The 13,728-nt window shown below is 41.3% G+C and overlaps 1 protein-coding gene and 1 pseudogene across 2 annotated transcripts in view; one reads left to right on the forward strand and one right to left on the reverse strand.

Annotated features, from left to right (window-relative positions):
- Nucleotides 1-5,883: 5,883 nt before the first annotated feature.
- The window catches only part of SENP6 (SUMO specific peptidase 6), a 76,178-nt gene continuing 68,333 nt past the window's right edge, over nucleotides 5,884-13,728 (forward strand). For both annotated transcript variants that reach the window (XM_089921750.1, XM_089921751.1), the window contains exon 1: nucleotides 5,884-6,387. In XM_089921750.1, the coding sequence (XP_089777876.1) occupies nucleotides 6,336-6,387 (52 nt within the window). In that variant the 5' untranslated portion in view covers nucleotides 5,884-6,335. The remainder of the gene's footprint in view (nucleotides 6,388-13,728) is intronic.
- LOC149747835 (protein LSM14 homolog A pseudogene) lies at nucleotides 11,859-13,368 on the reverse strand (annotated as a pseudogene).

Consider the following 13,728-nt stretch of genomic DNA (forward strand, 5'->3'; position numbering starts at 1 on the left):
AGTTTTGAGGAAAATGCCTTAAAAATATAGCTTTATTTGTTAGCTTAAAATCATTTGAAAATACTGAAAAACACTAGGAAGAAAGCAAGTTACCTACAATCCAAAAACTATTTAAAATTCCATAAAAAAGAAGACAAAGTCCTCCATATCAACCCTCGAATCTCTTTCCTCCAGAAGAGCCTATGCTACACAGATTAGCTATACAGACTTATAAATTTACTTTTTAAAAATGAAATCAAACTGGCCTGGAATTTGCTTTTTCTTTTCAATTAATCATGGATACTTTCCTAATCAGTACAAGTAGATTGACTTCACTGGTTTAAATAGCTGCAAAGCATTTCATTACGTGGATGCTGCATAACGTTTTTGATCATTTCTCTATCCTTGCAATATATCTTCTGGTACATATTTTATTATGTCTGTGTGATTGGTGAAAACACTGTGGTCCCTTTACACTGGGGTGGGGGAAAAGATGTGGTAAACTTTGAGGTCACCAAAGCATCTTCTTGAAAAACACAACTTTAGAAAATAGTTTACACTTGTATTAGACTATGCTTTTGAGGAAAAAAAGATTCAGAGAAAAGAAAAGGAATAAGAAACACACATACACATATATACACACACACACGGATGGAGAAAGAGAAAGTAATTATCTTGTGTGTTTATATTTATAATGAGCCAATATTAAGAAAAATGGATGAGAAAGCTAGTTATAAAATGAGACTTTTAACCTCAAAAGGTGAAGATGTATAGAGTCCGAAACTCTGAGTGCAAGTTAACCCATACTTGCTTTGTGCTGTAAAGATTAAATCTGTTGGCCTGCAGAAGAGATGAAGTAGTTCAAATTGCAAAGTGAAGTTAATGAAAAATGCAAAACCCTAATCAGCTTTAGTTGGGAGTCAGCATTACAGAACAGTACTCTCAGGAAATTATGTTGCAAGCCATTACTACAGTGTTTTGCCCGTTATTAACTGGAAGTAAGAACTGAGGCATAAAGAGCCAGAAAGAAGCAAGCCATCAGCAAACTCCAATAAACAGGGGAAATACAACAATGATGATCTAGGAAATACATTTCTTTACCATTTTTATGCATTATTTCATGTTTCAAAGTTTGCTTCTAAGACCACTGATTATATTCTACCTCTGGGATCATTACCACAGGATAATGATAAGAGAGTATGAACTCTGGAGTCTAGATGGACCTGGGCTCAAATCTCAGCTCTAAACTTTTCTAGCTGAGTCACCTCAAAAAGTTATTTAGTGTATTGGGTCTCAGTTTCTACTTATAAAATAAACATAACAGTAGATGTTCAGTAAATGTTGGTTATGAGATCTTGATAATATACCTCGAAAATCATACTGGGAGCAATGCCTTGGCATGAATGAAACACTTAATTACTCCAAGCACTGGTTCTCAAATCAGCAGCAGCAGCATCACCTTTAAGCTTATTAGAAATGCAAATTCATGGGCCCTACCTAAACCTACTGAATTAGATGGCCTGAGATGGGGCCCAGGAAACTTTTTTATAAGCTCTCCAGATGATTCTTATGCACTTGCCTTAGAGTTAAGCTAGACATGATTTTTATGTGATCATTTCCATTAATGAACATTAAGGGATCCAGCAATCACCTACAGGGCTGTTATCCATCAGGCACAGGAGGAACAGTGTCTTAGGCCTGTGATACTTATAAAGGCTTATGAAAATTCCAGTTATAAGATAAATAAGTATTAGGGATGTACAACATGATAAATATAATTAACACTGCTGTATGTTATGTATGAAAGTTAAGAGAGTAAATCCTAATTCCTCAAAATAAGGAAAAAATATAGACTCATGAAAAATGTTTTAATATTATTCCTCCTAAAGTCAGAAAAACATTAACATAGTGACAATAATAAATATATAATTGTGAATCCAGACTGGATTGTATCTTTATACCAAAGCAGTTTTAAAATTAATTAACTTGAGCCAAAGCAATCTTGAGAAAGAACAAAGCTGGAGGTATCATGCTCCCCTGTCTTCAGACTATACTACAAAGCTACAGTAATCAAAAACAGTATGTACTGACACAAAAACAGACACATAGATCAATGGAACAGGCTAGAATCCAGAAATAAACCCATGCACTTATGGTCAATTAATGGACAATGAAGGATGCAAGAATATACAATGTGGAAAAGACAGTCTCTTCAATAAGTGGTGCTGGGAAAACTGAACAGCTAAATGTAAAAGAATGAAATTAGAACATTATCCATACCATATACAAAACCCAAAAACCTCAAAATGGATTAAAGACTGAAATGTAAGACTGGAAACCATAAAACACCTGGAAGAAAACACAGGCAGAATACTCTTTGATATAAATTGTAGCAATATTTTTTTGGTTCTATCTCTGCTTAAGGCAAAGGAACCCAAAGCAAAAATAAACAAATGGACCTAATTAAACGTAAAAGCTTTTGCACAGCAAAGGAAACCATCAATAAAATGAAAAGACAACCTATTGAATGGGTGAACATATATGCAAATGATATGACCAATAAGGGGTTAATATCCAAAATATATGAACAGCTCATACAACTCAATATCAAAAAAACAAACAATCCAATCAAAAAATGGGCAGAAGACCTGATAGACTAATAAGCACATGAAAACATGCTCAATAATTGCTAGTTTAGAGAAATGCAAATCAAAACCACAATATCACTTCATACCCGTCAGAATGGCTATCATCAAAAAGATCACAAATAAATGTTGGCAAGGATGCTGAGAAAAGGTGATCTTTGTACATTATTGGTGAGAATGTAAATTGGTGCAGTCACTATGGAAAACAGTATGGAGGTTTCTCAAAGAAACTAAAAATAAAACTACCACATGATCCAGCAATTCCACTCCTGGGTGTACATCTGAAGAAAATAAAAACACTAACTCAAAAAGATACATGCACCACAATGTTCATAGCACCATTATCTACAATAGCCACAGTATGGAAGCAACCTAAGTGTCCATCAACAGATTCAACAGATGAATGGATAAAGAAGATGAATGGACATGGACATCTATACATATACTACATATATATCATATATATAGTGTTTCATTGTATGTGTGTATATATATGTACACACAATGGAATACTACTCAGCCATAAAAAGAATGAAATTTTGCCATTTGCAACAACACAGATGGACTTGGAGGACATTATGCTTAGTGAAATAAGTCAGACAATGAAAGAGAAATATTGTATCACTTATATGTAGAATCTAAAAAATGTAACAAATGAATGAATATTACAAAATAGAAACAGATTCACAGATACAGAGCAGCGGTCCCAAACCTTTTGGGCACTACGGACCTGTTTCGTGTAGGACAATATTTCCATGGACGGGGAGGTGAGGGGCAAGGTTCAGGTGGTAATCCAAGCGATGGGGAGCAATGGGGAGCGGCAGATGAAGCTTCACTCGCTCACCTGCCGCTCACCTCCTGCTGTGAGGCCCGGTTCCTAACAGGCCACGAACCAGTACTGGTCCACGGCCGGGGGGTTGGGGACCCCTGATATAGAGAACAAACTAATGTTTACCAGTAGGGAGAGGGAAGGAGGAGGGGCAAGATTAGGTCTGGGAATCAAGAGGTAAAAACTTCTATGTATAAAATAAATAAGCTACAAGGATATATTGTACAGCACAGGGAATATAGCCAATATTTTATAATACCCCTAAACAGTATAATCGACAAAAATTTTGCATCACTGTGTTGTGAACTAATATTATAAATCAACTACACCTCAATTTAAAAAATTAAATAAAAAATATACATAATTCCAAATTTAAAACTACCTATTATCCGCAAGATATAACCACTGTTAACACTTTGGCTTTTTGGGGGTGAGGTGGGGCTGGGAGACTGTCTTTTTGCTCTGCTTATAAATGCATATATAACAGAGACCAATGGAATAGGACTTTTAAACACTTGATACATTTTTGCCCAATTGCTTTCCAGGTAGTTGGTTCTCCTTTAAATTAATAGCATCAATGAATGAGAATGTTCACGTCACAGCATCCTCACCAACTTTAAGTATTATCTTTAACTTTTTTTTGTTAATTTCATAGTGGGAAACATGGTTATGAATGTGAACTTATAAAAAAATAAATATTGATGGCTGTGAAAAAATTTTTTTAAATATATTTCTTACAGAGGAAGGGCCTATGAAGACAAAAGCGCCTAAGACCCAGGAAAGTAAAAATCCAACCCTGGTCACCTGAAAACTTGACTGTTAATTTATAAATGTTGACACTGAAGGTGCCTGGTAGAAATTGACTATTACAAGAAATTTGTTATTTTGAGGGTATATTAATTTATAATTCAAAAAAATATTAGTTTTTCACTTAAAAGCGAAACAGGGGCTTCCCTGGTGGCGCAGTGGTTGAGAGTCCACCTGCCGATGCAGGGAACTCGGGTTCGAGCCCCGGTCCGGGAAGATCCCATATGCCGCGGAGCGGCTGCGCCCCGTGAGCCATGGCCGCTGAGCCTGCGCGTCCAGAGCCTGTGCTCCGCAACGGGAGAGGCCACAACAGTGAGAGGCCCGCGTACCGCAAAAAAAAAAAAAAAAAAAAAAGTGAAACAGTATCACTCAATATCCTCAAGCAACAAAAATAGCAAATGATAAATTATATTCATTATATTACTCTTACTAAATCAGTAAAGGTTATTAGTTCATTTTAGGAAAAGATTTTAAAAGAAGTTTTAAACAAAAAGGTTTTCAACTTATGCCTTGGTTAACAGGACAATTAAACTAGTTAGTTCATTCCTCAAAGATTGCACTAAATCATAGTTTATCTGTATCATTTTAATTGCTGTTGAATTTTCATGGGTATGGAGCATAAATTTTTGTTTTTTAAGGAGGGGTAGTGAGGGATTTAAGAAAAGTATTTAATTAGAGGACTACACAGAGTAAGGAGTTGAGTTTCGTGGTGGGACCATGCAAGACTTCTTTCCTTTTCTGTATTTTCCAAATTTTCATTAATGAACGTGTCATCTTTGTAATTAAAAGGAAACAAGAAAGTAAAAAGAAAGGCAAAGAAGGAAAAGAAAAACGTACATGACATAGTCACCTGCAATTACAAGGCCTGACTTGTAAGACAGGGGACGGGCTTTGAAGTCTCAGGCACATTAAAGGACAGGATTTTTTTTTTTTACACTGTCATCCAAAGAGTACCGTAGAATCCTCCCTGATGAATTATTTTGAAAACTTCTTTAAAAATGAATGAAGACCACAATCATTTCCCCCACATGTGATCGCGCTACCTCACTCTACCTTTTCTCTTCAATTGGCTACGGTTTAAACCGAAGGCCTCCTCAGAGGAATATGAACTCGGAACATTTCTCAGGCCATCGTGGTGCCACAGAAGCCGAATGCATCGCCGGCCCGGCCCGGAAGCCCAGGTCTGCCATGGGGACCTCGGCGGGCGCTCCCGAGGTCGGACCAAACGTGTGCGGGCCGAGCCGGCACCGTGCTGGGCCGGTGCTACAGAGGGCCGGGCGGCGGGCGCCGCAGCCCGCTCTACCCGCGAGCGACCTCGGGCTCCTGAGGGCGAGCCGCGCTGGGGGCGACAGGGTCGGCGGCGGGGTGGGGGCGGGGGGGGCGGGGGGGCGAGCGCGTTGTGGCGTCAGCGGCAACCGTGGGGGAGGAGCGGCGGCTGGCGCTGCTGTGGCGACGGACGCGAGGCGGTGGCGGAGGAGACCCACCACTGTCCGCATGGACAGTCGCAGAGGTCTCGGCTGATACATTCGCGTCTGGGCGGGGTGGGCGGATGGTCTTAGCGGCGGCGGCTGTGGCTGCGGCTGCTGAAAGGAGCGGAGGGCCCGGGGGCGCCTGACGGTCGCGGAGACCTCACAAACCCGGGGCGGGGGGTGCGGCCATTTTACGGCCCGGGACTGAGGGAGGCGTGTTTGTGTGCTCGCCCTCAGACTCTCTTCCTGCGGGCCCGCCGCTAGGGGAAGTTTCTCGGGCGGCCTGGGCGGGCGGTGGATGGGGAGTCGCGGGCCGAGAGGCACCGGGCCCGGGAAGCGCCGTCGCCGTCGTCGCCGCTCGCGTTTGCCCGGCGGAGCCTGAGGAGCCCAGGCCGCGGGTCTCGCCGCCCGTCCGCGGATAGGCCCGGGAGCCGGCCTGCTTTTGTGTAGGCCCGTCCGGACGGGGGAGCGCCGCCCGCCTGACGGCCGAGTCTTAGGCCCGCAACCCTGCGGCGGCTAACCTCCTGCGGCGCGGCCCCTCATCCCGGCGAACGCGGCGGCGGTGTGGGCCATGGATTAGGGAGGCGGCGGCGTGGGAGGAGGAAGATGGCGGCTGGCAAGAGCGACGGCAGCGCCGGGGAGATTACTTTTCTAGAAGGTACATCAATTTCTGCCCTCGAGGGGCTGGGGGTGGGGAACTACAGGAAAATGTGGGCCCCTGATTCCCGGCTATTCAGGTGTGGGCGCCGGCTGGGTTTGGGGGGCTCCGGGGCGCTGGCGGGCGCGCTGGGTCCGAGTCCGTGCGAGCTAGGGGCTCGGCCGGGAGCCGGGAGGCCGAGGGGGCGTCGGTGGACCGGCCGGGAGCCGGAGTTGATGCGTGTCCTTTAAGAGTGTACGCGAGTCTTTGACATGTTTTTTCTTTTTTTGGTTTCTCCGTGGTGGCCTAAGGATGAGAGCAGATTACGCTCGGGTCTCGTTTGGTGTTCATGGAAAGTTTCAAATCGCTAAGGTTGGGTGAAATCGGGGGCCAGTCCACGTAGGGAGGGGAGAGGTAGTTTCCTGAGCTTGTTTTATACGCCCGTCCCCGTCTTTCTTTTTTCGCGGAGCTTCAGGCTTCCTCTTGCAGCCAGCATTCAGATTAGGCCTGGCTCTGTCAGGTAATCTTACGAAATGTGTTTTGTTAACGATATTTTAGAAAATAATTTATCGGAAAAAAAGAGAACGAGATTCACAGTGTCAATTTTGGGACAGTCACCCAAGCTGATAGACGAAGTTTGAGTGGTTACATTTTAATTCATTTGTGAGGGGAAGTTAAACATTTGCTGCAGGCGGACTAAGCCAGTCGTAAGTAAGAAAAGCCATCTATTATTGTTGGGGATAATGGGTAACAGTATTGGCTCTTGGCCCACATATAAGGATCCCTAAAATACGGCTAAATTCGTTGTCGTTGTGGAACTCTCAACGTTTATTGCGTAATTCGACTGTGAATTCACCGTTTGTGCCGGTAATTAGGTTTATAAATATGTTTGGGAGAGCGGGTTTATGAGTGTGGGTCTATCTGCTGTGCGGTGACTTAAAAAAAGATTTAACTCCTCTTCAGATAATGTTGCAAAGATGAATTTCATATGGGGTAAAAGGAGTACTTTAAAGATAACTAGTTGGAAACATTTCTGAATTAAGAAAGTACAACTTCACTGTGGTACAAGGTCCTCTAAGAGGGTGTGTGGAAGGGTGGGTATGCTGAGTTCACAGTTTTATTAACTGCACCTGGAACAGGGCCTGGAACACAGTAGGTACTCAGTATTAGGCTAATGAACAAATGGGTACTAATGGAGCTGAGTGGGAAAAGAAACCTTAATTTTCTTAATCTTCCTTGGAGTGTAGCAGAGCCAAAAACAAAAATTTACCTTGTGTGCAAACCAGCCTTTATTTAAAAGTGATGAGAGTTTTATATGAGATTTGTGGTAAGAAGGTGTGGAAAACTTGCAAGTTTTTCTGGGTTCACTTCGTATTTCTTTTATTCTATCTCCATTCTTGTTTGGGCAGAATGGTTACCTGTCAGGGGCTGAGAGTGGTGCAGCTTGTGTTACAGGTGGTGCTATGTGATGAACATAGGGAGAATAGAAAGAGCATAAATAAGGCCAACAGATACAAGGCCAATGTGAAATTTAAAACTGTTGCTTTTAGTTTATTCTAACTTAAGGGTCTGTGAATTGCTCTAGGGGTTAAACTTGAGTTTCGCCATGTCTCCTTCAGCATGCTCAGAAAGCAAGTGAATGGTACCTTGTTTAGAATATGAGCATAAGGGAGAGCAGGCATTTCAGTTTTTCATATACTGTACTGAATCTTTTGAAATAAATGGAATGATATTTAATACTTGTATTTTTTGTGTTTAATATTTTGTATTTAATTCTTTTGGTTCTTTACACTTTTAATGATAAAATACTCCAATATAGCTTGCCAGATATTTATTCATCAAATATTTATAGTGGCCTACTCTGTACTAGGCACTTTACCAAGGTGAACACAGCAGTGCATAAGACAGTTAGGGTCCTTGCCTTTATGGGACTTACATTTTAGTGGGAGGGACTTTTTATAAATAAGTAAAAGTTAATCCATTTAAAACACTCTTACCCCATTTTTTCCACATAGTTTCCTTCTTCACTTTATTTAGATCTGCTCAGACCTGACAACCTACTTACAGTGTCATGCTGCCACACATGTACAAACACATGGTATTCCCTTTAACTTTTATTTTTCATGGTAGCACTTTTCACATGATAAATTTATGTCTTCATGTTTTTTAGTCCTATTAAAACATAAGCTCCGTGAAAGCAATGGCTTTCTCTTTTCACCATCATATTTCTTGCATGTGGAGCATATTTATTTGTTGTTAGTGAAATAAACAGGGTGATAATAGTGTGATAAAGGCTATGGAAGAAAAATACAGAGCAGTGGATGAATGAGAAAGCCATTTTACAGTGTTAAAGTCAAGAAAGGCCTTACTGAGGTCACACGTGTATTAAGGTAATACCTTAACTGTGGGACTAGAGTATGACAGAGGGCATGATGTCTCTAAAGGTTCCAAGATGATATAGGATTCCATTTGTTTAAAAAAAGGAGGTCATTATGGCTGAAACATAGCAAGCAAAGAAGAGAGTGATATGAAAGAGAGGTAGCAGATCATGCAAGATCATGAATTTTTATTTGATTCTAAGAAGTAGGAAGTCATTGAAGAGTTTGGGACAAAGGAGTGTAATGATACGGTTTATCTTTGTTTAAAAAAAAACTGCTTTGCTCCTGGAGTGAGAGGAGAGCAAGAGTAAAAGCAGGGGTATTAGTTAGGAGAGTATTGTAGCAGTCTGAAAAATAGATGGGCTTGGATTAGGATGGTAGCAGTGGCAATTGGGGAAGAGGAGTGGATAGATCGAAGATCCGTTTGGATGTAGAGCTTACAGGACTTCCTGATGCATTGCATATTGAGGATCAGAGTAAGGGAGGAATCAAAGATGACTCCTAGGGTTTTGGTTTGAGGTGTTGCAGGGGGGCGCGGGATTCCATTCACTGAGATGGAGTAGACTGGCAGAGGAATGAGAAGTAAGTTAATAGCTCTGCTTTGGACTCCTTAAGTTTGAGGTGCTTGTTTGTTGTCCATTTTCTAAATTATGTTTTACATTCTTATAACATATTAAGTAAAAAACTAATTCCATTTCCTTTTCTGGCTTCTTTAGGGAAAAGAGACCTATTGGTTACTATTGTACTTTATTTTGTTGGTATGGTATCACACTGAAATTGTGTGAATTTAATTAGGCCACAGCTTGTATTGAATTTTTTCTTTCCCCTCTTTGATTTGTTTCTTTCTCTTCTATTCACTTAAGGTTGTCTTCTGCACCTTTTCCACTTGTGATAGCTAGTTTGGCAGATTTCTCTTTTGTTTATTCATTCAAAGGATATTTATTGAGCAACTGTAACATTGTAGGTACTGTGCTGAGAGTCACAGTGGGGGAGGGAAGGCGGTTTCCCCTTGGAGTTTCCAGTCCAGTGAGGGGAGTCAGTAATCAAATAAGCATACTTGTAAGTGTAAAATTTCAACTGTCAAGTGCAACCAAAGGGGATTATTTGTAATAATGAGAATTTGATCTAATCAGGGCAGTTTGAAGGGTGAATAGGAGAGGGAAGGGTGGAGAGATAGAGCTTTCCAGCCAGGGGGAATACAATAGAGGAAGCATGGCACGTTTAGGGAACTGAAAGGACAGTGTGGTGCTAGTAAGGAGAGTGGTACAAGATAAGACTGGAGGTTAACATCATCAGCTTTGTTTCAGAAAAGGTCATTGGCTCCCACACGGAAATAGCTCTAGAGAGGGGCAGAAGATTGTTGTCGAGATCAGTTAGACTTGTAGTATAGGGCAAAGGTGACGGTAGTTAGCTCGTTCTTGTAACCTTTCTTTTGATATTCTCCCCCTTCTTTTCTCCTCTGGCAAGTCTACCTCCTCTCTCATTTCTTTTTCTTTACTATACTGTTCTTGTTCATTCTAGCTTTCCCATTACCTTTTTTCTTCTACCAACTAATTGCTTCACCAATATTTTCTCCCATTTTTTCTGCTTTCCCTTTCATATGTATGTATGTGTGGGTGTGTGTATTTCCTACTTTGTTTTCGTTCTTTTAATGCTTGCCTTCTCTCTTATTTGAATTCTAGTTTTTGTTGTCTTTCACTTACTACTTTTCTTTTTCTAGGTATTAGCTGATTGTTCTTGATATTCTAGATTGACTAGTGTAGTGAGAGAGAACAGAATGAAGTTATGTATTCCATATGTCTAGACTTCTGTAAGTTAATTGTTCCTGTTGCCATTACAAAAGTATGTTGAGTGTTTGAAATCCAGTGGTGTAGAGGGGTTATATGACCTAGAGCAAGTAAGTGGGGCAGTCAGAATTGGAGCTTGGGACCTGTCCTATAGCCTTAACCTCCTTCAGCATTTCCTTCCTTCTTTCCTCCCTCCTTCCCTTCTTTATCCCTTTGCTTTCCCATTCTTCTTACCTATTTAACCTTGGGGGTGGGAGTGGACAAGAGACAGGAAAATAATAGGGAGTTATGGGGAGTTACCATTTACTGATGAAGCAGCGCTCTAAGAGGGCAAAAGCTGAAGCCACAGGTCTCTTAAGGCCCAACTTCAGAAATTATACAGTGTCACTTCTGTCACATTCGAGTGGCCAGAAGGCCACAGAGCCAGCCCAGATTCAAGAGGAGGGGAAGGAGAACCATCACTCAGCAGGAACAGTGGGAAAGAATTTGCAGCCATCTTTAATCCATGCAGCCATCTTTCCTCTCCCAAACCTCCCTGTTTTTGGGTTTTTTTTTTTTTAATACTTTCAACAAAGTCATAGTATTTCTTAAACTTTAAAATGACAGTTCTTTTGAGATCCAAAAATTTCTAATTTCTGGACAGTTTAGGAAGCCAAAGGAAGAGAACAAACTAGACCACACGTTTTTAATTTGTTTCAAAGGTATAAATAGCAACATAAACAGTCATTGGTTAACTTTCCTTTGATTAGGGACTGATTCAAGAATTTCTGAAACCAAGCAAGCATAAGTAAGAAGAAAAGAGGAAGAATGTTAGGAACTTTTCCTTCCTTTTTTTCTTTCATTCAGTGATGTCTGGGTCATGGTGGAGTTGTTATTGTTATCTTTCTCATTTTCATTACCTAAACTCTTAGAAACATGGTCACCACTATTTACAGTATTAAAAATTAAACATTATCTTGATACAAAACACAACAGTTAATCCATAAAGTCAGAGGCAGACTGTTGATCACAATTACAACCCACTTCATTTGCACACTTAGGTCACATTACTTGCAGTGATGCAACAATGGATGATGCATTATTGTGAGCTGCAAATTATGGTTGCCTACATCACCTAAAAAACAGAAAGTAGATATGTAGTATCCATTTGACCCTAAAAACAGTGTTACTTTTAGCCCGTTTTTTTGGCTACCTTAGGGTCTTGTACTTCTCAGAGCCTTCTGCATCCATCACCAGCAATTAGGACCTCTTTTGTCTCCTGGCTAAAATTGGAACAGTCCTAGGCAAATTGGAACATGTGGACACTCTGCCTTGTCCCACGTTAACAGCAACTACTTTGAGGCCGTCTGAAACTATAGGCTTGAAAAGTAAGACAGCAAGCCATATTCTGACCTTGTTTTGGGAGAATTTTGTTTTTTTTGCAGTATGCGGGCCTCTCACTGTTGTGGCCTTTCCCGTTGCGGAGCACAGGCTCTGGACGCGCGGGCTCAGCGGCCATGGCTCACGGGCCCAGCTGCCCTGCGGCATGTGGGATCCTCCCGGACCAGGGCACGAACCTGTGTCCCCTGCATCGGCAGGCAGGACTCTCAACCACTGTGCCACCAGGGAAGCCCTCAGAGAGTTTTTTTTTTGTTGTTATTTCAAATACATTTCATGCTTGGTTTTGAATATGAGGGTTTTTTTCTCCCACATTAACTGCGTTACAATCTTTGAAATATAGCAGGGAGAAAAAAACCAAACAGTGCTGGTGTACAGTGTATAACAAGTGTACTTTTTTCTTTTTTGCAAAGACTGAAGCCATTTTTAAGGACATTAAGAGCTAGAAATTTCCCGAGACTTGTTTGTATACTATGTAATAACTTTGTTGTCTTTCCTATATTAAAAAACAAAAATCTGCAAACTTTCTGCCTCCACAACCTCCTGTGTATGAATCTGCCACTAAATCTTGGAGACATGGTGAAAATACTGCCTTTTACCACCATGACCTCTGGTGACTCTGTCTTCATGGAAACCAATATATCTTCTCTGCCTCTGAAATTCCTATGCCACTGTTTGGATGAGGAGGGATTCCATATTTTGGCATTTAAACTTCTTTCTTCAGTTCAGGTTTGTCTCCATTCTCTATTATCACAGGAAATAAAAAACACTGATTTAATTTTGTCAGTATAGCAATTAAGTCTGCAAATCTTCATCAGCGTTTCCTTTACAAGTTTGAGTACCAACTCCTGAGTCTCCTTGTCTTCACTGTTCATAGGCTTTACCTGTTTTTCAAGTTTATCTTCTTTTGATTTCAGTTTAATTATGACACTGTCAATTTTCTCCTTGTTGAATGATGCATTTGCACTTTCAGAATTAAAGTGTTTCATTGGTCCATCTCATTGAATACTGTTCCCCTGCCATCTTGATGGTGTTCTCCCCTTTCCTTGGAGCAGAAGGAGCATTTGGAGCCACTTGTCTCTCGCGATCATTTCTTAGGTTATTCGTTTTCTCTCTTTGGAACTTTGTGTGCTTGTGATAACTATATTTTAGAGATTGTGTATTCTGTGTGAAGATAGAACCAACTGCATTACTTTGGGGTAAGGTACCCACTGCTTGGTATTTCCATTCCATAGAAGATCAAGATGCTTCCAGCAACACCAACAGCATCAAACTGCTGCCTGATGTTGGCCTTGGACAGAGCTAACTTATGCCAGCATCCTGCCGAAAGAGCCATAGAAACCCACTGAATGGAATGAAGAGGTAGATAAACTGAGGGAACACTGAACAGTAGCTGGATCCTGAGGCAAAGAATATTGTGCTTTTGGTGGTTCACAGAGAAGCCTAATATTATTCCCAAGGATATAATATATTCAGACTTCATCTTCAGATAGTATTGGACAGTCTATTGGTCTGTCTCCTGTATCAAAAAATAAAGGTTGTATAGATTAGGAATTTAAGAAAACTCACCTCAGCTGGGTGATTTTTCTGCTTCATGAAGCGCCTGTGGGGGTTATTCAGTGGCAGCTTGGCTGGCCTGGAGGCTCCAAGACAGCTTTATTCAAATGTCTGACTCTGGCCGGTATGGAAAGTTGGGCCCGCCCTTCTTCATGTGGTCTCTGCAGCGGGGTACCCATACTTGTAACATGGTGGCTTAGGGCTCCACGAGACTGCCTGTGGAGAATCTTGACAGGTTCTTGAGAAAGACGGGGGCTAAAGCA

The sequence above is a fragment of the Delphinapterus leucas genome, chromosome 12 (assembly GCF_059928025.1).
Source record: "Delphinapterus leucas isolate spDelLeu-1000000601 "Yukka" chromosome 12, BTC_Dleu_Yukka2, whole genome shotgun sequence".
Classification (NCBI taxonomy): Eukaryota; Metazoa; Chordata; class Mammalia; order Artiodactyla; family Monodontidae; genus Delphinapterus; species Delphinapterus leucas.